This window comes from Larus michahellis, chromosome 3, assembly GCF_964199755.1.
Source record: "Larus michahellis chromosome 3, bLarMic1.1, whole genome shotgun sequence".
NCBI lineage: Eukaryota > Metazoa > Chordata > Aves > Charadriiformes > Laridae > Larus > Larus michahellis.
In genome coordinates, this window is record NC_133898.1 from 70799396 (window position 1) to 70825824 (window position 26429).

At 42.8% G+C, this 26429-nt stretch overlaps 1 protein-coding gene and 1 long non-coding RNA gene across 8 annotated transcripts in view; both read right to left on the minus strand.

Moving 5' to 3' along the window:
* Nucleotides 1–7648: 7648 nt before the first annotated feature.
* Nucleotides 7649–26429, minus strand: part of AKAP7 (A-kinase anchoring protein 7) — a 105747-nt gene continuing 86966 nt past the window's right edge. For 3 of the 7 annotated variants that reach the window (XM_074580708.1, XM_074580713.1, XM_074580712.1), the window contains exon 8: nt 23138–25383. In XM_074580708.1, coding sequence (XP_074436809.1) covers nt 25181–25383 — 203 coding nt within the window. In that variant the 3' untranslated portion in view covers nt 23138–25180. Of the gene's footprint in view, nt 7723–23137; nt 25384–26429 lie in introns of those variants that run through there. The other 4 variants (XR_012586225.1, XR_012586224.1, XM_074580710.1 and 1 more) reach the window with 4 other exon arrangements.
* On the minus strand, nt 18107–22584 carry LOC141740998 (uncharacterized). Its single transcript, XR_012586226.1, has 2 exons — nt 19938–22584; nt 18107–18332 (listed from the first exon to the last, which is right to left on the minus strand). It is a non-coding gene; the product is annotated as an uncharacterized LOC141740998 (long non-coding RNA).

Consider the following 26429-nt stretch of genomic DNA (forward strand, 5'->3'; position numbering starts at 1 on the left):
TGTTGCACCGTAATGATAGCAGTAAGGCAGAAATAATGTGACCTATCCTTGGCTAATTTAGTCATCCGGAGCACTTTAGAAAACTGGCCCAACTGATCTAATCATGCTGTGGAAGTAGACTAATGAACCATCAGAGGTCAACTAGAAAAACAGCAACTGCATCTCTTTTTCCCACACTCCCTCTGTCTAACAGAGATGCCAGATGTGGCTCTTTGCTCCTGTTCCTGGCATCTTCTCTCCACTTGCCAAGAGAGCAGGCATCTGTGCTCTGCCTGCTGGATAGATGGGACTCTGGAGTGTCTCTTCTCCAGGCTTTGAACCTTACCCATCTTTCAGAGGCATAAAAACTATGTATCTGGGAGAATGGGCACCATGGGAGGATGTTTCTAATAATAGGACTTCTCTTAGGGAATTCTGAGCATTTTCTGTGCCTGTGGTGTCACCTGCTCACAGAAAGAGCTGGGAGCACTCCTGGCAAAACGCGTTTTCTTTTCACATTCATGAAAACCATGTTAATGAAAGACTACAAAAATCTGACTGCTGTGTATTTAGACTACATGATAACCATAACAACTGAAAAACCCTTCTCTTCCTGAATATATGCTCTTTATATTACTTGCATGGGCTATTCAACTATACAATTGTGTAAATATTGGGCAAGCCTTGCATAGATTTTCTAATGTGTAAAACGAACCTGGGGGGGGGGGGGTGGAGCGTGAATCCAAGGGAAGCCATTGGCACAGTGCTCCTGTAACCTAACCGTGCTTGCAATATTTTCCATCTGATGCCCGAAGCAACGGTTTGGTCTAACAGAGATACGCATGTTCAAAGATCTGTCTCTCCTTTGATGTTGTTAAATATGATCATAATATATATCAGTGAAATTGTTAAAAGCCTGATGGATTATTACTGCCAACAGGATCTCTTCATTTTATCAGTCCTCACACTTGGTCCAGATTCCTATTGTTATCAAAGAAATAGGCTGAATTAATGAATGATGCAATAACACATTCTGGTTTAGATCTTTGCTATTAAAGCAAAGAAAAAAACAGCTTCAATCCAGATAAGTGACTGAAGCAAAACTGAGACAGAATACTGAAGGTTTGTGTTAATGGACAAACCTGTACGCTTATTTTATGTTCATATTCTAGACCAGTAGGACACAAGCCACCTCCAGGTTAGAAGCTGCAGAGCTGTGACTGAGCAAACCAGCCACAAAACCAAATTTGTTTACATGGTGTCCAGGCTGGACCTGCCTTATGTTCAGCCAAGCTGGAGTGCACAGAGTGGGCTGTGTCTGTGAGCACACACCTATGTGTGCTCTTGTGGGTGGGATCCATTAATTATAAAATAATTTTACTAATTTTTAAGCATTTTTTTGTTTCAAAAGAAAATTTATTATAAATAGATTCATTTGCTAAATTAAAAATGTACCTCAAACACTATACAGTTATAAAAGCATAGTTTTAGAAACTAGCTCTGCTTGTTGCATTTTTTTATTATTCTTTCTTTCTTCATTTCTTATGTCCTTTCTTTCTCATCCTTCTTTTCTCTCTGACTTTCTTCCTTCCCTCTTTCCTGACATTTTTCTTTCCTTCCTTTCTCTCTCTGTTTTTTAATTTATTTTTTTTTCCAAGCAGATTTTATTTGTACAAGATGGCTCATTTTTATCCATTCTCCTGCCACGCACTGTCGTTGGCTGGATGGGGCTGTTCAGGGAGGTTGTCTCCTGGAGGAGCAGCTCCATTGCCAAGCCAGAGAAGCTGTAGGTGCCTCCTACCAGGCAGCGCCCTCAGCTTTGCCGTTGATACACCTGGGAGGGCCAGTGATGCACCCTGAAGGGTGTCCCTCAAGGGACTGTAACTCACACATTCAGGCTTGGTTTCATAAGGCCCCAATTTTTTCCTTACGGGATCTTCCATGTCTTTTTCTGAAGTCACCCTAATGCCACCGACCACAGCCAGGCTGCACTGCACCCTCTGGTTTGGTGACCTTACCTTCCAGCTCACACTTTCTTCTAATGGGATTTCCCCCTCCCCGCCGCCTTTTATGTTGTTCTCAAAACATACTTCCCATAGCAACCACCACATCAATAGCCATGGATATCATCTCACACAGTGCTGCTGGCTATGAGATCTCCCCGAGTGTTTTTCCTCCAGCTAAAAACCGGCAGACCGTTCTCACTAACAACTGTTTCTCGTGCCATTTGTAGCTGGCCTCTCCCCACAGATCATCCCTCTGACATTTGATGCATTCAGCGCCGCGGTGCCATACCTAATTGTTGCAAACCAGCCATAAGACTGAGATTCACGAGTGCTGGTTTTGGCTCAGCAGTTACAGCGGGACTACTTGGCTAGCAAGGGATGCTGCCCGTGGGTCAGCAACGTAACCCGCATCTCCCAGAGGAACATGGCTGTAAATGAATTTTTTCTCTCTTCTGAGCACATTGTGCTGATGGCCCGTAGGCTCCCCCAGCTGCAGTAGCGTCACTTCTGCTTGGTCTCCCATGCGCTGGCTCTGTTGCTCAAAGTGACACAAGCCCATTGATGGTGTTCAATAAAATTAGTGGGTTTATGCTCTCTGGTTGCTTTTGAAATATCCACCTTGTAACAAAAACTGAGGGACTTCTTAGCAAAAGGGTTTGCACATTCCTGTGAATCCCATTGACAATTAGTCAACCGTTTCAGTTCTATGAAAAAATAAAAAATCCTGCATGTTCAATACAGCTTTTGTTCTGTATTTGGAAATAGGTTAAGCTACCTATAGCCTATTAGGATGCCACTAGTAACTCCTAAGGAGGTTAAGCAAATTCAGGGAATATATTCAATTCAGTAGATGTAACCAATCTATTCCCAGCTCCTAAAAGAGTTTGCTGAGAAGACTTTTCCCCATTAACAGCACAGAAGTTCCAGATGATCTGGAAGAGTGATAATATAGTGTCAATAGTTTGTAAAAGACTATCAGTGTAAACAATGTAATATACATATATAGCAGCCTGCCACAAATCCTAGGAAAAATAATGATGGAAAATACAAATCACGGCTGTTAGAATTTGTTCAGTCCATTTCAGTTATCAGGTGATGGACAGCGGCCTGATTGCAGCATGTATCTTTCTAGGAAGAAAATAAAAGATGCAAAGATCTTCTTTAGTCTATCAGAAAAAAAATAATCAAAAAACCATCCTGGAAGGCAAATTCAGAGGAATTCAATTAGCAATTAAGATCACATTCTTAACAGTAAAAGCACTTAGTGGGACAAGTTGCTTACAGAAAGGAAGGGTTTGCCATCTCTTGATGTTTTCCAGAGAAAGCTGGATGCATTTGTATGGAGCAGGGCTGGGATCCACGGCGGGTGTTGAACATGTCAAATGAGCAGGACTGCATGGGGCAGGGAGGCAGAACCAGTGTCGGCAGCCCGTGTCGCACCACACCGCCGGGCACGGGCAAGTCACCCCTCTGCTATTCGGAGAATGTCCTAAAATCTGATCTGCTGCCTTTCAGCTCAGATGCTTTAGTCCATGTGGTGGCTGAAATGTAAATGCTTTGAGGTATCTGCAGGTGGGTACTTCAGTGAGCTGCAGCTTACTTCAGATAAACAATCTCCCCTTCCCCAGGGGCTACGCACCCAAAGGCAGGGCATGGACACCCTGGTACCCCCAGCAGTAACAAACGCCTGGGCAGAATCGCGCTGATCTTTTCTGGGGATTCCTTCCTGCGTGTCAGTGTGCCAGGACTCCACGCACTGACTGTTCGGGGTTGCTTCTCATGTCTCTCTCTGGCACAGTCCATTTTCTGTGATTGCCCAGGAGTTTTATTTAATATATTCCCTGCAGCAGTGAACCTAGAACATGGGCAATGCCTATGAAACTCTCCTCTCCAGCACGTTATACATGCTGGTCTTGACCTTTTGCAGCAGGTTTTCAATTTGCTACGAGCAATTGAAAATGGCTTCAGTAAATGCCCTTGGATTTTTCTCTCTAGCCACCCATTTCCTGTGTACAAGCCGGTCCCTTTCAGCTCAGTGCTCCTACAAACCCAGTGCTTGTGTGTGCAGTGACTGCAGCGTTGTGTTTTCACTGCTGTTTCAGCCTATTAGAAAAACAGTTTCCAAGCTGCCTTTCAGCACTGCCTCTGAAAAGACGATGATTTTGGCTGTTTGGTTTAGTTCTGGTTTTGTCATCCCCCTTCCAACAGACGGTCATGTGGACTGCACAGAAGTGGGAAAACATAATCTGTACCAACTGTGGCCCCTGAGGGTCTAACGACACCTCACCTCAGAGCCTCGGTGTTCATCCCATGCCAAAAGAGCCCTGGTGATTTCTTCTGCTCAGTTAGCTGCTGCCCAAATTAGCCGTGCGACACTTAAACGCTTGCCGTGCTCAGCGCCAGGTAACTGGCAAGCCAGAGCCACACTTCCTCGGCTAACCTTCATCTGCGGGGGCTTTGAGCCCTCATTTTGTGGAGTGAAGTGAGGATGAGAGAAACTAGAGGAGCCTCGAGCAGCCCTGCAACGCAGTGCACGCAGCCCGGCTCTGGGCCAGGGGGCTGAAGGAAAGGGTTTATGCTGCAAAAAGCTGAGCTTTCACAAAGGTGAAGAGCATGCCATTTTTTCTCTGGATGCCATTGAAACATCCTCATTCATGCAAGCTGCAGTAGAGAGAATTGTGTTTGTTTTAAGGATTGGAAATGGTGAGGACCGTGTGGCTGTAATCCATCCTGCTTCCAGCCATCACCAGAAAACATGCATGTAAGTATGCCCAGGCGTATGCCCCGGGGGCCTCAGAGACCACCAAGTGCTTGGTTTCTTGGAGACTACTGACATGTCATTTTTGAATACACGGGATGGCCCTAAGGCGCTCTGCAGGGATGTGGTGGGTCTGTAATGGGGCTGGGCTGGAGGGCCCTCAGCCAGCCTGGGAATGGCCGTGGCTCACACAGGACGTGTGTTTTCCTTGAAGGAAGACGAAGAGCTTGTCCTAGACAAGCTCAGTGACTTTGTTTCCATGGAAAAGAGCTTTGCACTGAATTAAGCCATTTCTGGCCAAGCTCGGAGAAGAAACGGAGTGTCCCAGCCAGGTGGGAGGTCTCCCACTTCAAGGCAGCCCACTGTTCCCCCAGCCTGGCAGCCGCCGCCCTACCAGCATGGTGGTCAAGAGGCACTGTGTGCTGGCAGGGAGAGGAGACGGACACTGGTGCCATGTCCAGGGCAAGGAGATGCCCTGAACACCACGAGCTGCTCCCTTACGCTGCTGGGGGCAAAGCCAAGCCAAAAGGGCCAGGTGATGGGGGCCCTTCCCTGATGCTCCCTCTGTCTCTAACCTTAGTCTCGTATTTCCTCCTTTCCCTGCTAAGTGTTCAGGCCTCATTACTGTCAGTGATGACTGGTACAAAACCGAGATGGAGCAAGACTCTCTCTCTCCAGACATCCACCACATTGACTTTCACCACAGCTATTGTAGTACAACGTGGACCTTGGTTGGCGAAGTGTTTTGCAAGATGATTTGAGCAACTTGGTCTAGTGGAAGGTGTTTTGAAAGGGGTTTGAAACTAGATGATCTTTAAGGTCCCTTCCAGCTCTAACCATTCTATGATTCTATGATGGGCATCAGGAGATTTTTTTTTTCAATAACAGCAGTGGGAAGAGTTGTTTCTGTCATGCCACACACTTGTCAGGAGGGGTGCTCAGTGCCCCAGCATGTGCCCATGGGTTGGCAAAGCACAACTCTGCCTGCCTGCTTCACCCTGAACCACGACAGGTGGGAGGGCACAGAGGAAAGAGACGAAATCTGTGGGAACAAACCTCATGGATAAATATGAAGTGCTAGGAAGCACGGGCAAGAGCCAAGTAAAACCAGACAAATATAAACAGTAAAATAATAATAATAATTAAAAAAAACAAACAAAAAACCCCAAACAACAAACAGATCAACAGTTTCCACATTGATGTTAAACTCTCAGCAATATACCACCTTGACACTTGGGATTTTCATACTGCAACCTGGGACTTTGGCAGGAGGATTTCTGTGCTGGACCAGGGTGGAAACTCAGCTGACATTTCCCACTGGCATCAGGAAAGGTCTTTGCAATGGAGAACTTCACCACCAGAGCTTTTCCATGTCCGCCCTGTTACTTTTCTGATAAAAAAAGTTTGTAACAACAATTTAAATTTCAGGATCTGATCTTGCATACCATAAATTAATGTCAATGTTTATTCATATTTTTTCTTAAATGACATCTGGCTGAAGTTGAGTCATTCTGGCAGAAGGAGTCTACACTGATGAAGTGGCATATTGCCACCTCCAATGACTTTCAGTCCTTTTCTGTGCAGGTTGGGGGACGTGAGAAAAAACAGACGAGGCAGTTTAACACAGTTTTTCCCTACCAGCAAGGTCAACTGTCCTGTGTCCCTAAATCTTAGTACACCTTTCAAAGTGTATGTTGTGAGTCCCAGTCTTGCTTCTCACCTGAGAGACATTTAAGGTCACTATGAGAATTGTGGGTCTCAGTAACTCATTAGAAACAATAAATTAATAAAACTGTGAAACAGCCCGAAGACCATGATGCTGTCAAATGGCTGCAGCCCTTTTATTTGCTGGCAGTTACCATACAGTGACATAGTGCAGCTGCCTGCTGTTTTGTGATGCATCTGTTGAGTCAGATGGGGGCAACCACCAGTAACCACCAGCCCAACAATGGTGTCCCTGTGAACATGTGTCCGTCTTGCAGTGGAGACTGGTTGTGTCTGGCAGCAGCAGCAGCAGCTGCAGGACATGTTGGCAATGTTCCCTAGGTACCAGCTCACCTCCATCTGCAGTATTTGGTGGTGAGCCACCGAATGGGGCATACTGTGCATACCAAAACATTTGTATGTATCTTTAGCTCTTTTAAGGTGGTTCGGTAGAATATGTTGCTCTCTTTCCCCACTGTTTTCATTCTTTCAACAACAGACGCAGCCTGCCTGGTGGGCCCTGCTTGGGTCTCTCAGCCAGAAGTAGGGTGGCCATAGGCACTGCATCCTCTCCTGGGGGAAAGCAGCTCCCCAGGAACACGAGAGAGGTCTCTGAGGCCACACCACTCCCAGAGACCTCTGTCCCTTGCCACTAACACCAGAGAGAGCGTGGGGAGGGACGGGGACATGTGTCTGAAATGTCCAGACTTTGGGGGATCGGCTGCTCTAAGGGGGCAAGTTGTTTCCTCAGTAGCTACATGGATTTTGGGACCATGTTCAGGTCCTGCCTTACAGCTGGTCACTGCTCCAGTAACTCACCTAAAGACTCTTAAATCCAAATATGAACAATTTAAAAATAGTGTGTGTAAAAGACATACTATGAATTTGTTGGGGTTTACTGTAAAAAAAGGTGAAAGAGGTTTTTCATTTTTCCCCTGTGCTACTGAGCACCTAAACAATACGTTCTCCTAGACCTTTAGTTGCCTAAGCTGTTTCAAAAGCTCAAAACTCAACTAAAACAAAACAAACCAATCTCAGAAAAACTTTTGAAGTGAATGAGATTTTTAATTTGAAAACTGAAAACAGAAAGTCCTACTCTCCGAAGACCACAGAATTGGAGTCAAACACAAAACATAGGGTGGAGTCATCCCACCATGACCATAGGGAGACAGGGAGCCTGGTGTAGCCCCAGCTGCCGCGAGCATGTCGTCACCAAAGGCGTGGACTTTCTTCACCGAGCTGGAGGAGCCGTTTTCCCATGGGTCAGGAAATGCCCTAGAAATAGAGAGGAGGCACCAGCTGGAGAAAGGGACATACCTGGATAGGAGTGCTGTGGCTTTATGCCATGAAAGAAAGCATGGGTCTGTATAAAAGTCTGTATTTCAAATTAATGTATTGTAGCGACCTCTTGTAACACCCCCTGGCTGGAACAAGGCAGGTCAGGGTTTTCCCATGGCTGCTCTCTCACCTGGCTCCAACGAGGTTGCATGGCAATTGCAGACACTTGTCTGAGATCTTAGAGGCCCCCATGTCCTGGCTAATGACATCCACAGCGTGTCAGGGTGCTGTACTTCCCAGCACGCGCTAGAGAGTAGCCTTAGAGGCCATGCTACAATATTAGTTCATGAATACCCTCAGCTAGGTGAGGAAAGCCTCTGTTTCCCAGCCCAGTATTTGTTTTAATAGATGCTGGGAGGGAGGCAGGGAGGAGAAGAGATTTGCTACGGGTTCAGAGTAAAAGAACTCGCAGGGACAGGCAAAATTGCTTAAAAGGTTGATTTAAATAAAATGTTAAATAAAAAAGCTGCTTTAAGTACCACTAGGCAAGATTAGCATCCAATATCATCAAAATGCCAAAGAAACAATAAGAAGGTCTCATTAAACAGCAAATAGCAAAAGGAAATGTACCTTTCTCCGCACAGCAGGAAGGAAAAGGAACCAATCGATAAAGGACTAATGAAAGTATTGAACAATTAAATTGCCTCTGGCATTGCAAATGAGAGCTGTAGACAAGTGTATATATAAAACTCAATTTACAAGGTCAGAAGAGGACTCCTGCAACATGTAAAGAAGTGGCATCTGATCACACTTAAGAAATTAAGAATATTTTAACCGAACAAAGATCCTCCCAGCTGGAAAAACCTATGGAGAACCTATGGTTGTTTCTTGTTTTCAGCATTTCTCTGAGGGAAGAGAGATCGGTCCAAGAAAAGAAAGGTGTGTTTTCCTCAAAGGAAGATTTCCACGTCAGATTTTCATTTCAAAATAATAACTGATGTAAAAAAAAATTCATGGGATTTTTAAGACTTTTGCTAATTTTTGGTTTTGATGTTTTGTTTGTTTTTTTTTTTTCTCTGTTTCACAGATGCTGCTAGGACTGGAATTGCTACATAGTTGTGTTAAACTGTTCCCAAGGTATTTTCAGCCCAAACAGAAACAGGAAACCCCAGTAACCATAAGGAGAACTTTGTTCTCATCCAGCCACAAGGTTTAGGTGCTTTTTTAGTTGCTTATCTAAACACCTGCTGTTATCTCTAAGTGGATTTTCCAGGATTACTTATCCATGGCAGTTGTGATATCTGGAGGCATGAGACTGTTGCATTTGTTTTAAATGTGTTTTAAATGTATTTTAAATATTAAGAGGACGTATCCTGTGAGCCAAAGTTCAAGCACTCGTGCTCTTGCAAATGAGATGTACGCTGTGGACTATGTCTAAATAGACAAGAAAACTTTTGTATGGATAGATCTGTTTCTCTGTCATTGTGGAAAACGTAACCCTAAAGGCACATTTTCAGGCAGGTTTGTTCTGAAGCAGAATAAACTCAAGTCAATAAAACTACATTTGCATATGCCAAAGATCTTCTTTGGTGCTGAGTTTTGCGTTTGAGAATGAAGACTTAAATTGGATTCTGGCATCTGTCAGTCTTGCCACGTCCTTCAGAAGGCTGATGGGGTCTTTCAAGCTTGCTTTCCGCAGCGGTAGAGTAGCAGGCAGCATTGCCGCTATACGAGCAGGTTCAGGATCAAGCCGTGGGGTGAACTCTGGTTCTGTCCCTAGCGCTAGCAGAAAGGAAAGTGCTGTAACGGGCTCCTTGTCAGGAGAACAACTCGCACACTGAAGAAATGGAATCTCTGAAGAGAAAATCAATCTAGTATTTGATGTTCAATATTTAGTCTGACTTAACGCAATATTATTATTGTAACTGAGTTTTAGAGATCACTGCAACTAAGAGATGAAGCTTACACGGGAATGAAAATATTTCCTGCCTGAAAACTGGAACAGAAGTCCAGATGGTACAAAATGGCTTTAGCATGACAGAAAATTGAAAGCAGCTTTCTTTTTGAAAGCCAAGAATAAATTTTCTTGTATGAAACATTATTAACTTCAGCATGCGGCATTTTTATTTTTGTTAAATTCTCTCTCTCTTCTCTCTCTCAGACCCTTATTTCCTACCCCTCAAATTGCCTAGATCTAAATACAGTCAAGGGGAAACGAGTCTAGATCAAAGCTAATGTAAATGCTTGGAAGATCTCCCATCTTCTCTTTCCTACAATGAACAGCTGCCTGAGTTTGTGCCCTGGTTTCACCTGCATGAGCCTTGGCAGAAGGATAAAAGGGGACGCCCGTACAATTTGACCTCCACCAGTATCTCCATTTTCTCCCCTTGGGAAACTTGGGAGCTTTCATTAGCCAAACTACTAATCTGAAAGAGAAGAAACACTCTTTTTTTTTTTTTTTTTTTAAGTTGCGAGGCCATCTATGGTCCAAAGTTCTTCTGGTTATTGTTGAATTGAGAAGTAGGTAGTTGCACACGAGCTCAACTATTTGAGCTCCTCATACAGCAAAATAAAATAATTTGTGCCAATTTTGTTAAATTTGTTATTTTAAAGGTTCTAACCTAGTTTTCACAGCTTATTTTGACACAAATAGCACTAAGACCTTTCTGTTGGAAGAGCACTGTACTCTCAAGGCCACTGGCAACAGGTGCCTGTTCTTACTGCTTTCTGTTTAGTCTTTAGAAGTATTCTAACAAATCCAAAATAGTCCTGGCATTGAAAACAACTGTGCTCTTCTGCAAGTGGATGAGGTGCTAAGCTTGCAGTGTGGCATTGCTTTTCCTCTGAAATGTCCCACAGCAACGCAGCAACACAGAGAGAGTGAAGTCTGGCTACCAGACCCTGAGTAATTTCTGCTTGAGGATGGTTTGAAAGGACCAAACTCTAACCCGTTGCTTAGAATTACCTCAGATCCCAAGGACTGGAAAATGGTAAATGCGGCATGAATATTTAATAAGACCTCCCGGGGAAATTTGGAAAATTACAGGGAGATAAATCTGCCTTAGGTACTGAGCAGATTAATGGAAAAAAATATTTAAAGATAGATAAATATGTTATATAGAAAATGAATCAACAGGGCTTTTAGAGTAAAATCTGTTGGAGTTATTTGAAGATACGAGCAAACACACAATTAAGGATGAGCTAATCACCAAATCATTTTAACAATGTCTCTCCTGAAAGCGCATTAAAAAAACTAAGTAATTATGAGTATAAAATGAGTAGAGTAATAGGAAATGGAATAGCTGTAGAACTCCATAAATGTTTGCAAATGTTCATGAAAAGAATGTGAAGAATCAGGAGACACTTTTTGCAGATGATATTGAATTATTCACAGTAGTCAAAGCTAAATCCATCAAGAGCGGTAAAAAGATTTTTTGAGAATATCAGTAAATAATGCAATTACTGAAGAAATTCAATACTGATAAATACAAAGTAATGCAAAAGCTACCCTAATTACACAGTCACAAAAATGGTCTCTATATTAGCTATTACTACCCAGGAAAAAGATCTTGCAATTACTGAATACTTCTTTGAAAATTTCAGCTTAGTCCAGGGCAGTGATCAAAAAGATAAACTGAATGTTAAGAATTATTAGGAAAGAAGTAGGGAATATAAAAGAAAATACCATCATGACAGACTATATATGCCTTTGAAATGACAATGGTGTCGTCAGTTCTAGTCACATCAGCCCAGAGGGCCTGGCCTAGAGTTAGAGAGGTATAGCAATGGCCAACAAGGGTAAAAATACAGAAATACAGAATGGTTACAGCATGAAAAGAACACACACTCCCCAATAAAAGAGAAATAACAAGTAGGTTATTTGTATTAGTAAGGAATTGAACTAGGGGGCAAGGGGCGGAGGATAAATCTGTGTGCCAGCGGTCGGAGACACACTGCTGAAGCATGAAAATCCCCTCAGGCTATAAGAGAGTGACTTGCACATCTCATCACCTCCAATAGGCTGTCCTGAATTTACCAGGTCCATGATTATATTTTTATTTGTTATCTGATCACAGCTTGGTAACAATATTTTTCCTGCGTATAATCAAATGTATAGTACAGCAACTTTCCAAAGCCCAAGGAGTAAGGGTGAAAAAGCTCACAGATTTTACTGAGTGGCTGAATTAAAATCTTAAATAATTTCATATTTTGAAAGACAGAAATAGCTTTACAATTGGGGCTTTCCTGAAGTGGATCTGGTTTCCATATCAATCCACAATAGATTTCCTCTCGAAGTACTCATCCATTCGTCCCCTGGAGCCATGTAAAGATTTTCCACTAACAAGATCCTTCTGCAATAGGTTCCACAGATCGATTATCTGCTGCACGATGAATCCCTTCTTCTGTTTGTTTTGTGTCCTGCCAGCTTCCCCTGATGCCCCTTACTGCAACACAGTATATTGGAAGGATCCAGGCTGTCGAAGCACAAAATAATAATATGCACCCAGCCTGTTGCCATGTATTTGAGAAGAACCATAATTTAGAGGAACATAAATAGGAAAGGAGCATAACAGAAAAGGAATATGCATAATGCTGTCTCTCCAGTTAGCACGTTTGGTGCATTAAAAAGAACCAGACTCTTCCGCTAGTGTGGCAATGTTATTTCACCCTCAAACCAAATGGAAAAACAAAAGTGTCTTTTCAATTGTAATTATTATTCAGGCAACATTTCTCCTGACCTAATAGCACAGTAAGAACATTTTCTTTCAAAATATGTCTTTACGTTCTGCAGTTACAAATCTATCATACATTAGCTATTTTGCCTAATGAATTGCATTTGACCCTCTGGTCTAGTTGAAACCCATTTGCCCTGGGAGGGTGTAAGTTAGCCGAATTGCTTACCTGTGAGAAGGAGATCTTGCTAATGACACCACATCCACGCCAGGCAGAACTGCATGACTGCTCCTTGGCTGGTGGCCGTGGCCTCTGGGCCTCCCAGGTAGCAAGGATTTGCAGTGTCCTGTTTAGAATCATAGAATCATAGAACCGCCTAGGTTGGAAGGGACCTTACAGATCATCTAGTCCAACCATCAACCTAACTCTGACAAAAAACATCACTAAACCATATCTCTAAGCACTATGTCTACCCATCTTTTAAATACCTCTAGGGATGGTGCCTCAACCACTTCCCTGGACTGCCTGTTCCAATGCTTGACAACCCTTTCAGTCTAAAATTTTTCCTAATATCCAGCCTAAACCTCCCCTGGTGCAACTTGAGGCCATTTCCTCTTGTCCTATCACCTGTTACTTGGGAGGAGAGACCGACCCCCACCTTGCTACAACCTCCTGTTTGAAAAACAGAGCTGCCCACCGACTTGTTGCTGGGAGCAGCCTCCTTACCACAGCAGCCAAATATTTCTGATTCAGCATGGCAATAAAAGGACAGCTGTCAATCTCAGTATTTAAGTGCTCTGGGCAAGGCTTGCTGCAGGATGCTAAGAAATGTGGTGTAGTACGTGCTTTGCCATTCCAGGTGCACACGATGGGTACAGATTCATAGCCGATAGTAGTCGTGCCTATGAGCAACCCAAGCCACTCAGCATTTTGCAGCCCACCCCTGCTTCTGTGAGAGCAGGGAATATACCAAATAATGCTCAATTCATTATTATTAAACAGAACTGAGTTTCTCTCTAGCGTATTAATTCACTTATGACTTCAACTGTCTTTTATTATCGTCTTCTTATGTGTCTTCTCTGCTCTTTGGAAATCACTTTCGTTTTTGGTAATCAGGCTGGTAATCAAAGCCTCCAGCTCCATACGCAAGCTCCCACTCACAAAATCCCTGATGGGTTGATTGCTGGCAACTGGGAGAACCTGCCAGGGAGAGAAACACTTGACTGCCCCTGTTTAAGCAGCCGCCGCTGGCTGCTCTTACAAGGCAGCAACACGGACCTTGGCTCTAACTCAGTTCTTAAGTTCACATGAGTGAAGTAGATGGGGAAAATTTCCAGTTTCAAATAATATGTTTATTCATGTAAACTACGGTTTGATACGTGTAATACCTGTTAAGACAGGGGATAGAATTCCTATTCTCATTCGGCTCTGAAGTGCTATAAGAAGGGGAACAGTCAAAAACAGAAAAAAATTGTTGAGTTTCCCTAATGTTTTGTTTGTCATAAAAACTGGGCTGATTATTCTTGCATAATCCTATGCATAATGATTTTTGAGCCCATAAAAAGCAATAATGTGACTTGTGGAATGAATGTGTGAATACATCCACAGGTTTACTTTGCCATTGTTCAACTGCATTTATCCCAGAGGCTCAGAACAGGTTTTAAAAGTATTCACTATTGGTCTAAGTCTACTTCCATTTCTGTTAATGTAAATGTCCCATCCTGGGTATGTTTTTCCTGTAGCCTGTTAGGTGAATTTACCTCAGTTGGGTAGCAATGGCATTTTCAGTTTTTAAACATAGTCTAAAGTAGTCTGATTAAAAATAGGCCTACTTTATACATCACGCCAGCAGCCCAGTCTATAAACAACTGCCTAAGAAATATTTACTGGTTCAGGTCTGGGATTCTACTCCTACATCTGTCCTCTCACCACAGAAATCTGAGTGATGAAAGACCCTCCGGAAAGTTATTTTGATTTGATATCGGTTTCTCTAACTTTGGTGTCTCCTAGCCCAGGTTTGCTTAGCTTCTGGGTGTGCTGCCGCTCTGAGCTTCTTTTTCTCCCCACCTTATGGTGGTCACATATATGGGCAGAACCCTTCTTGTCACACAGGTAACTTATGTGACATGGACTTCTGCAGCTGCAGTAGAAAGTGGAGGGAATACAAGTGATTACTTGAGCCCAGGCCCACGTGTGACCATGCAGGACGCTCACCCGTAGCCACCAGGCAAGACTCTTTGGCCTGTGCTTTGTGCGTAACCTGGCGTGCCCACTCGTACAATTAAGAGAAAGTCTGGATAGCAGCTAACCCATTGGTAAGTTTTTCTCTCTATGGTTTAAGAAATGGTTTCTTTTGAAAGCTTCTTAAATTATTTGTATGATTTCCAGGGTAAGTGTTGGTAGGAAATGAGGTTTCTTTAATATCAGGGGAGTGTAACTCAGTTGCTGCAACATGTTCACACCAGACTGTGCTCTGTTGGGCTCGTGTTTCTTTTTAAATTGCTCTTGCACAAACCTACAAATCTAAATAACATGGATAGTGAGGGATGAATTACACAAAACGGCCGAACATGAGCATTTCCACGTGGCATAGCCCCCACCAGAGGAGCACTGCAAGATGACTCTCAGGCAAGCCAGAGAAAGGAAAAGACTATGTGCAACGTGGAGATTTTATCTGTGTGTTCAGTGTCCATCTCCCCAGGTTTCCATTTGATTTTGGCCACATGTCTCTGTGCCTAACCCTCTGGGGCCAGCCATGGCAAAGGCAATCTTCTCTTTGGATTTCTCTAGAGCGAGAAAAGGAAACAGAGTAAGAAAACGCCAAACATTTTGGCGGAGCTAAGTGCCATGGGATTTCTTTCAAGAATAATGATTAACAAATGTCAGCTAACACTTTTTTGAAACCTCCTTTTTCTAATTCTTGCAAGAACCAGTTTGAGTCTGGAATATTAATAGTAACATTAACCCACTCGTGCGTAAGCTAATGTAGTATTTGGATGGAAATGTCTGCTGGTATGGTGAACAACTCACATGCCAGCTGTGGATGTGGCTAGGTTTCCAGTTGCGTTGGGGCTGTGGGGGTGATGTGGTGCAGGACCAGCCAGCGGAGGCCGTGGGGAGCATGCTGTGACCCACACGCCACCACTGTCCCCACCTCTCCGTGGTCCCGGCTGAACACGCACTGAGCCCACAGCCCGGGATGGGCACCTGAGCACACGCCACAGGCATGGCCGGCCTTCCTCAGCGCTAGTGCTTGCTCCTGCTCCTCCGGGGAGGAACAGCATGGATGTCCAGCCAGCACTTGGCTCTCCTGCCTGGTACAGGCCACCTACAACCAGGTCTTAGCTCCTCTTCCCTGCCTGTGACTTTGCCTTTGGCTCACAGCTCCCCCCAGCTGGGGGTCTGCCGCTCACCCGCCCCGGAGCTGAGGTCCTGCTCTGACATGGGCCCCTGCACAACTCTGACTCAGGCTGACGAGGATGATGTGAGACACCGTGGCAGGAGGTTGGCAATGCAAAATGGCCCTGCTGGGAATCGCTGGGTCACACGGTCAGCGCACCAGCGTCGGTGGAGCGGGTGACCAGCAGCAGCTCAGCACCGGGGATGCTCCGGTCCAGGGCACTGTGGAGACCAACCCCCTCTCCTCCTGTCTGATGCCCACCTGGCCAGTAGAGAGACTATGGGGTGGGGAACAGGCTAATGCTTGGCTTGGTAGTTATCAAATCCCAATTTGTAATGTGTTACGCAATAAATGATCACTTTATGCTTTTGAGTTGTGCATGTTCTGTTTGCAGACTCTCTTTGTGCCTGGTTAAAGGCACCCAAACAGACTGACCCGAAAGACAGGCCATAACACATTTGGAGCTAGGACCTACTTGTGTTCACCTTTCCAACCCGGGTTTTCCTGTGCTGGTGGGGTAGGTTGTTCACCCAGATTGGTAGAGCACTTTGCTCTAGAGAGACTCCCCATCCATGGTCTTTTAGTCTCTCTTCATGACCCTGGTGACTTCATTGACTACAGAGAAGATCCTTCTTCCCTTTGATCCCACACCCTCCAGCCTCTTTTACTCCATCAGACTCCCCAGTATGAATTATTAATGTATATAAATTATTAATTTGCATTGACAATCCAGAAATGCTACACTAGTAAAAAACCCAGAAGCTTAATAAGTAATTATGAAGGAGTATCTTCACAGCTACCACAGATGAAAGCGGTCTTCCAATAGCCTGAAGTTACAGGATAGCAACAAGACAAAATTATGGGAATTGATCTGTGGCTTCTCTGTATGTATCTTTTGTGTGACCTACTAAATCCAGTGATGTCCAGTAACATGTGTTTAGTCTGTGTTATTCTGAAAGCAAGAAACTCTCATATACTGAAAATGCCAAAAGTGTCTAGTATATAACTAAAGTTAATTTCCAGTCTCTCAAAAAAGCGCATAACTTCATTTCCTTCTTTATAATCTTCTTTTAAGGTACAAATTAGGTGGGTGTCCTCTGTATTTCAGTGCCTTTCCTGTATTTCTAGAAAAATTATTATTGAGTCTACACAGAAAATTATAGAATACACGTGTAACAAAAATGCCAGGTAATTTACAATGAATGTTAGCTTGATGAGCAATGAGTCTATTTCTATATGTCCGCTGCATCTGCCACTAAGAGTAGTTTCAGTTATGTGTTGCCTTGATTAACACATTTTTTAAGGTTTAAGCGTAACGGAGCTATACATATTAGAGCCCTGCCCTGCACTTGAAGCTTTGCCAGGAAGGCTGAAGTTAAGAATATCCGGATTTACCAAAAAATTAATCCCTTTTTCCTTTTTTACACCTTCTCTTTTTAAACGTCTTCCTTGTCTTTGCAGTACTATTAATTTACTATGTTCGTTTAGCCATTCTCCACATATTCCTTTGTTAGCAATTGTTCGAAAAACCAAGAGTTTCCACCCTGGTGCAGTGATACATCTCATTTTAGAGCATAATGGTAAAGCGGCTTTTAATTTATCTAGTTATTGTATTTCCTTGACGATTCTGCCTGGTTTTGCAGTGGAACCTTTTTGGTAATTAAGCTAAATAAGTTTGGTGACGTTACCTACACAAAGAATAGACATCTCATTTCCTCTTACCCATGATTTGTATTCCAATATCCTGTACTTTACAAGCACAAAATAACGCAGCCAGCAGCTTGATGCTGCAGCCATGGCATGTGGCTGTTTGCAAGCATTCAGCCATCCCCTCGCTTCCCGCCCCGCTCCGCTGGCTGGCAGCTTGCACGCCACAGAATTCAAGATTATTTGCACTGAATTTCTGTAGTTCTCTGTCCACATTTAAGGATTTAACTACCCAGTCCACTTTGATTTCTAGATGCAGAAGTTCAGTGGACCTACGCAATGATAAAACATATCAGTAAAAGGAGCTTGAAATGTACGTTTTGATTCCTTGCTTCTTCCTGCTCCTCTAGAGATCATCTCCCTGAGCGTTGCCTTGACTCTGCCTTGACTCAGCCTCTATCCTGCAATATTTCTTGTAGCCCTTCACTTCAGCGCTCTGCCAGAGCGGCATTTCACAGCCACGTGCCGTTCAGCCTTCCCTCTCACATGTATTCGACTGGAAAATGTGACTGGGAAATGGGACATTTGCCTGTACAGTACAGCTGAGCGACACGCACAGGTGTGCACCATTTGACTGACCAGATGCAGAGAACGCTATCGTTTCACTTCATTTCATCCTTTATTCTCCTAAACATTTGGACTTATTACATCTTTTTTACACTGGCAGCTAAAGTTTGAATTTTATCAGTAGCTGCTGGCGTTTCCTCTTGGCTTTGTTTTTCTGTTACATTTTTGTTGTCTGAGTTATGACTGATGTTAAATCGTATCAGCATGCTTTCTTCTTCTTCTCTTCTGACTGTTTCAGTGCCTCAAGTTCTCTGTATGGCTGGGGGGGGAAAGAAAAAAGAAGAATTAACAATAAAAAGGATTCTGCAAGTGCAGTGCTTTCCCTTACTTTTAATTCAAATTGTAATTTTGCTAAAGAAACCCCACCAGAATCTCTAGAGTCAATCCTGACCTGAAAATATCTCTGCCTTTCTTATCTGAAAGAAAAACTCCTTTTATTTCAAATAAGTTTCTGCTGAAATCCTCATGTGTCGTTTCTTAATCAACTCCTTTTAACTACCCTAATTCTGCATTTTTGAATGGTTTAATCCTTAATCACCAGGGGCAAAAGGGGGGGTTTATTTTCCAGCAATGAGGGGAATCCCTTGCAAGGAACAGTTCCACGTCCCAGGCTCTGCTGATGCATTTTTGCACCCAAGAGTCACTGAACAAAGGCCGCAAACAGCAGCGGGAGCAGAGAGCAGAACGCAGCAGTCAAACCCCAGCCTCTTGCTGCAGAAGGTTTGCTTATCAATGCCGGAGTGCCCTTTTTGCTATGCCAGGAATGGCAGGCATATCACTTTTTGTTTTCCCATGTACCGTTCTAATTATTGCTCCGCTACGAGTGCGCTTTATTTCTCAGCCCAGATACCTCTCAGGACTGATTTTCATTCAGTACAAATGTTCTCACTATAAAGACTTAACATGAGGAGAATATAAATGAGAAGCTGAGTGTACGCTAAGAACTTGCTTATACAGAAACTGTATTGACCAAAGGAACAGCGGAGTAAAACACATGTCAGCATTAACGGGCTCCTACTTCCAGGGTTCAAACAGTTTCCTTTCCCATAAGAATGGTGTGACTCCTTGCCTCTGAAACCAGGCCAACACAATGATTTTGTTTAACTGAAATGTTCAGTTTTGGTCCCCGCTATACAAAAAAGATGTGGACAGGCTGGAGAGGGTCCAGAGAAGGGCCACCAAGACGATCAAAGGACTGGGAAGCCTGCCATATGAGGAAAGGCTGAGAGAACTGGCTTTGTTCAGCCTTGAGAAAAGAGGGCTTAGGGGAGACCTTATCACCGTGTTCCAGTATTTAAAGGGGGCTACACCCTTTAACGGATGGAGACTCCCTTTTTACAAGGAGTCACATGGAAAAGCTGAGGGGTAATGGGTACAAGTTACTCCAGGGGAGATTCCAACTGGACACAACAGGATCATTTTTCACACCGAGAACAATCAGCTATTGGAATAATCTCTCCAGGGAAGTGGTGGATTCCCCATCATTGGACACTTTTAAGATTCAGCTGGACAGGGTGCTGGGCCATCTCATCTAGACTGTGCTTTTGCCAAGAAAGGTTGGATCAGATGATCCTTGAGGTCCCTTCCAACCCGGTATTCTATGATTCTATGAAATAAAAAGTGCAAAGCGTTTCTATAGAACATTATGGTACAGCACTCATGACCTCTTTGAAAGCAAATGCAGCTTCATCAGTTGCAGAGATTACTCCTTATCACTATGTGAAAACTTACGGAGGAATCAAAATTCCAAAAGTTTTTCACAAATTAAATTACTACATGACCATGACTTAGAACAATTTTCAAAAAGCTAAAACAATGCTCACTTTATCCACCCGCCCACTAACTATGCAGCTGACCCACTCACCCTCTCGGTTCCGGGAGGGTGCGTCCCTCAGGAACTGCTTTTGCCTGGTGGTTTTGGGCCATCTCCACCACCTCAGGACCAGACAGTAGTGATCTGTAGATGAAGACTCAGTGAACAGCCGCGCAGGCCCTCCCCTGACCTCTGGCAGGACGAGTGTGACCAGAGGTATCTCTGCAAAGACGTCAATCAACCTCTGGGACTTCAGTGACAACTCCCATCCTCCTCCAAAGGGATGGAAACATCTGAAAGCTACAGTACCGATTCAGCCCCTCATTTTCTCAGGCCAAGACAAGATGCCAACAGCAGCTGAAGAGAGGCAGAGGGCATTCACAGATAAAAGACCACTTTGAAATAGATTGTGTAAAAAAAAGTCCTAGGCTAGAAGCAGAGAGAAGCAACCCTCCGGTGTCCAGCTACCAGGCTCCACGTGAGGCAACCGGATTCCCTCCCGGCTTCTGCGGGGCTGCAGCTGGCTCTGCAGGCAGTATTTCATCTGCAGTGAAAAAGTTTCAGTTTACACTTCATTTCACGAGCATATTCTCAGACATAACTGAATTCAAAAAAGTAAATGTGTGTTTTTACTAAACTTTAACGTCCAAGCTGTACTGAGCAAGGTGGTTTTGCTCTTCTGTTTTTCCTGCTTGCTGATGACATAAATGTGTAGGATATTTCTCAAGACTTTTACAAAATCAGAATTCTAACAAGAATACATGAGTCACGTCTAGACTGACATAAAAATGAAACGGTATCATTCTTGTCACCAGAACGAAGCATGGCTGACACTCTGATCCATGATACGCTCACATGGCCGTTAGGCTAAAATAGCATGCACAAACGTGTGCACAGTTATAATCTGCAACTTCTATAAATATATAACATGAAGCCTCGTGAGTCCTAACTTCCAGATTGTGTAACCTTGCCATGAAGCAGTATTTTACCACTCAAAGCATCATACTTACTTCAGTAGGAGCAGTAGTGGATACAGGGCATTATCCAGTGCGGGTCCCAAAATCTCTATATTTAGATACAGCGTCTGAAGTTCCAACCCCTGCTAAAATTTGTATCACCTTCAGTCAACACAGAAATAGTATTTACTTTCCTTTTCATGAAAAGCTTGATGCACATTCATCTCTTGCGTTACTATCTATCCACCAAACTGAGCATCCCTGTGCCATGTTCACCCGCGCTTGGAGACATTGGTTTCTACAGCTCTCTTCCTACATCAGAGAATTGGTGTCTGTTGGTCAGGACTCACACGCGTTTACTGATCTCTCTGGTTACTCTGTCAACTCTTAAACACCTCTGCTGCACAGCTCAATGGTGCAGAAAATTCATGGCAAGGGCTGCTCAAATGTACATACATATCAAATATATGGCTTCTGCAACTTTTGTGCTCTACACCTAGACCAAGCGTAGATATGAGGACCGGTTTCTCAGTGGGTCCCGGGCAGCCCAAAGCTTTCCAGCTAGCCTAGCCCTGGAAGCTGAGCTACTACTGTTAAACCTGTCACAGACATCTCTACAATCAGCAGTGTAGAAATACTCTCGAGCATGAGCAAGCTAGAAAGTAGAACTGAAAACAAAACATGGACAAACTTGCACCATCTGTTTTGAAATGCCAACACTTTCCCAGAATAACCTGTGCATCACTACCTCAAGACATTCCCCAAAAGGAGAGCCTAATTGTAAAACAGAATTGTTGTCTGAAAATGATTTATGAGTGTGAGGAAGGCAACGTATTTGTTCTGGTGAAGCCCAGAGCTTCACACCTGCCTGTATTAGGTTCAGTCTCCATGTATCTGCACTCTTCAGTGCTCATCCCACAGCTCCATACAAAAGATTTATTCCTTAATCTGGCGGCCAGGCTTCATTACCACTGGAAAAGAAAAATTAGAAAAAATAGAGAACGCAAGAAGAAAGGTTGTCATATGAGAATGACTCCAGGTGCAGAATTTTTTTCACCCTATTTTGTTTTCAGTTTTGAGTAAATTAATATTGGTCACTTGTCAAAACCGGAAATAAAGGCTATGGTTGGCATTTTAAAAAGAAAGTGAATGCTTTAGAAACAAAAGCCCTGTTGACTTTCATGGGTCAAAGCATCTGAAAATCAAAGGTAGGTTTTAGCTGCCTAAACATAGATATCTAGTGTCTTTTTAGAGGCTCTGGGGGATCCTCTAGCCCACAGATCCTGATCCCGAAGAACACGTCTCCCGTAGGGTTTGGGTCATATTTGCCAGACCGATGCCAGGCCCACTCTAGGCCACCTCAAACGACAATAGCTGCCTATGTTCAGGCCATTAACTCCCCTATACTTTTTATTTTCAGAGCTGCTATTCTTGATGCCATCCATAAGAACTGGCCCTGAGCAGAGTCTCTAAAAAGCAGGTCACCTATCAAAGTGTCTGGACATAAATTCAGTGATTAATTTCTACAGTTTTACTTGAAACTTGAAAACAATGACTGTTACAAGCTGAACTACATAAAAAGGCACTTAATCATGGTAATGACTTGTATGGAGGAGAGGGAGATGACGACCTGAGATTCAGATAGAATACAATAAATTGTTTTCCTGTTTTCATAGCTGAATGGCTGGTTTTGTGTTGTCATCTGGATTTAAATTTCTTGATACCATATGAATAGCCGTCTCTGAATGATCTAGTACTCCGTAATGTTTGATATGACAAAAACTTCTCTCCTCAGCCTATGGAATAAGGGAACAAGCTGGGCTCAGAGACTCCCCGTGCAGGTATGTATGGATCCACTTGTGAATGTTTGGGGTTTTTTCTATCTGGGGGTGATTGTCGATTCAGATTTACTTATTTTTTAAAAATTATTATTCTACAGAAAATTTGAGACTACTCATTAAACTCAAATTCAATTTTTGATTTTGAATAGTGGATATGGACCTCTAGGAAGTTGTACCAGTACTTCCTTCTAAACCTACGCTGCCCAGAACATAAATTAATCCCTAGAGTTTTGAAGTTTTGCCATTTAAAACAGTAATGACTTGGGACTAGCTTATCTGCATGAATTTCTTCACATGATTTCAGCTCCCAGCTCTAGATCAGTACCTTGGCACGACACCCATATTCCACTTAATGGTGTGATTCACAGAAGCACCGTTTCTGTCAATCCTGTTATTTGCCAATACTTTATTTTATTAAAGTCCATTTGGAGACGGGTGAAAAAGGTACATAGAGTGCAAAGGAAAAAAAACTTTATTGTGGACATGGCATGTATGAGACATTTCAGAATATACTGTTATATATCAAATGAGAAAAAAAATAAGCTGTGATGCATGAGATAAATGACCAGTACTTGAGACCAATGAAGAATATGCACACAGCTGTTCTAACAGCACAGTTCTGATACCAATCACAACATATATTATATACCTTTTATGATCAGAGGAAATTTTAAACAACGTTTATAAAAAATGCAAATATTGGACCTATTCCTGCATTGCTGTACATCCAAAGCTTCAGTGAATCTTGCAGGCGTGCAGAGGGAACCATGAGAGCAAACTGACACCCCACCTCAGGCAGCAGAAGGTAGAGATGGAGGAAACATCAAAAACAAAAGACAAAAACACTGTTCTACAAAAGTAAAAAGGCAAATATTATCCCAAGGAATATTACTATTTTCACAAGAAATCTTAATTGCAGCATCCCGACTCCATTAAATCCAATGAGAGTCTGCCATTGGGATCAGTGGAGCCTGAATTTCATTCTGAAATTTAAAACATTCTTGCATTAGTGTAAACATCAGCAGAAACAACATATCGGCATCTATACAAGTATTCAAGTGCTGTTTAAAAAAAATAAAAAACAGACAGTGCTAAGCCAAAATGCCAGTACATATCCAAAAGGCAGATAATTAAAAGAGGGTTGTTGTTTTTTTTCCAAATATACATTGTTAAGTATTTAAAAGCATTCATTTTTTAAAATTTGTATATCATCGCTAAGGAAGGGAAAAATCTGAATTGTTTGCAATGATAAAGGAAGGGCACAGTGTTTGCTCAGATTTATTTGAAACTAGTATTTTTCCGCTTTGGAGTCTGACATATACCTGCATATTCAAGTGTGTTTCAAAGCAGTGCTGAGGAGCGGCTGTACTTCATCATTATGAAATATAATCCCGCTGTGCAAGTATTTCACCATGATTCCTCATGAGCCATTTACACCCATTCATATTTTCAGTAAAAAGAAAGGAAAATTTCTTGAAGAAATTTTTTTTGCCTTCAAACAACCCAATGAGATTTTACATCATGGCAATTTACAATCATGCGTTTGGAGATCCAGAGTCAATACAACTTTTCCATTTACTGTTAGATCTGTGCCTGTCTTCAAGCAGTTCTTTGCTTATTTTCATGCGGATCTCAGGACTGGATAACAGCTCCTTTATCTGATTCAGTCTGGATAACAGGGCTTGTGTTTCTCTGTGCAAAGCTTCCTTTACTAAGTCTGCTTCATGGCTCTTTCCTAAAGGAAAAGAACAATATAATACATTTTATAACAACTAATGTCATTTAGCGTCATTAATGTATGGAGATAAAGAGATCGTATCTGCTTTGGACAGTATTAATTGCTCAGCCTTTTGCCCATATCCATTTTTTAAAAAAAGTTACTTTGTCAAAAAAATATAGTTTACATCAACAAATGCTACCAAAAAGTAAAGAACAGTACAGAGTCACATTTAAGAGAAACTCCTGCCATATTACATACTGTGTAATAGTATCTGCGATGAATATCTGTAGTGGTAATTTTTAGCTTGGGGTTGACTGCTGTTGACTAGGAAACAGCATGTGCTCTCACATGGAGTAAGCAGCCCTGCGGCAGTGCCAAACCCTCAGGCGCAGGGCATCGCTTCCACTTACGGCAAGGCCTCTTCCACGGCCATTCATGACAGTCCGAAAGGCAAACACAAAGGGTTCAGTTTCTCCTCAAAAGCAAGGAAGGGGCTCTTGTTATCAAGAACCAGTAAAGACTGGAGCCGCCTGCTTCACCATTCTTGTCCTTTTTCCACCGTCCATCCCTCCCAGCATTCAACAAATTTTCAGCAGTGCAAGCACTTAGTAAACTGGTAGACAATGTCCTTCGATTCAGAACAAACTTTTGATAAGAGACTCACAAAGCAGAGTGCCTGTCACCCAGCACCACTTAGCAAATTTCAGCGGGGAGCTGGGACATGTTTTTGTGGTTATTCTTGGTGGGATATTTGCTCCTGGGCTTTTTGCACAGTGCTCACTTGCTGTTATCATTGTCGCTCTCATTCTTACTGACGCTTGCTGCTGCTTCAGTTTTCACGGGGCTCCCATCAGTCTGTCTGGTTTTGTTTTGCGTTTCTTCTAAATACTGCTGTACAGCCTTCAGCACTGCATTCTCCACCAGCCTTTTGCTGAGGCTCACCAGCTCTGCATCGTCGGGCTCTGCTGCATGTTTCTCACCTATGTGTCACAACAGACAAGAGAAGGAATTCATTGCCACACCACGGAAAGATAGTAGCTGTAACACCAGGAGCCTCTGGCTGAGCTGGATTTTAAGTTATTAGCTGCTTCTTCCTGATTGTAAAAAGTAATTTCTTCCTTCCCAAGCTCTGAATCAAAAATGTTTCATGAAGATGTATACTGTATATCAGATCCAAAATATTTCACTGCTCGTCTTTATTGTAACACTCCAGTAAAAGCCACTGGCTAACACTATAAGCACCCACTCAGCTTAGAAGAGTAAGAGCACAAATTTAATTTCTTCTGGCCAACAATCATCTATGCCATCTGGCAAAGATGAAGAACACGGCACATGATGAATTTACATTTTAGCAGCATTCTTAAATTTAGCTGCCCCTGATTTTTGATTTTGCTTAATAAATTTAAAATCTTCTGCCTATTTATTCACTGCTTGTAATTCAAGAGTTTCTCATGGGAAAAATGACTAAAATACTCTAAGCTCAGGTCAGAATTTTTTTTCTGAACAAAGCATAAAACTTGGAAAAACCTCATACTCCCTCCCCCTCTCTCTTCTGTCTTCTAACTTAAAGCTCCTGCCATTGAAGGAATGCAAAGTCCAGCAGTCTATTCTTAGGTATCTGTTGATAAAAGCAAGAAGTTGGCATCTCCCTGCTTTGTTAAGAGTTCACATGAATAAACGTCTATGATGAAATAACTGTATACCTAGTGAGGATTCTTATACATACATGTATGTTGAAATTGTACTTTTCCATTAGTCATTTTCCTAATAAACTATATAGCCTACTACAGCATCCTCCTTTTATGAAGAATACAATCCAGGAAAAGCAGATTTTATTGTCCAATCTCCTCTGGCCATGTAATTTGTCACTTTGCAATTTCTTGCACTGGGTAAATAACTCTTTCTCTCCATCTGTATTTAAAGGCCATACTTTTAATGGCCTTTTCTGGAGTTAGCATTCTGCAACCAGTAATAAGAGGCTGCTTAGTCACACACATCTGGTGAAAGAGATACTATTGTATGCTCT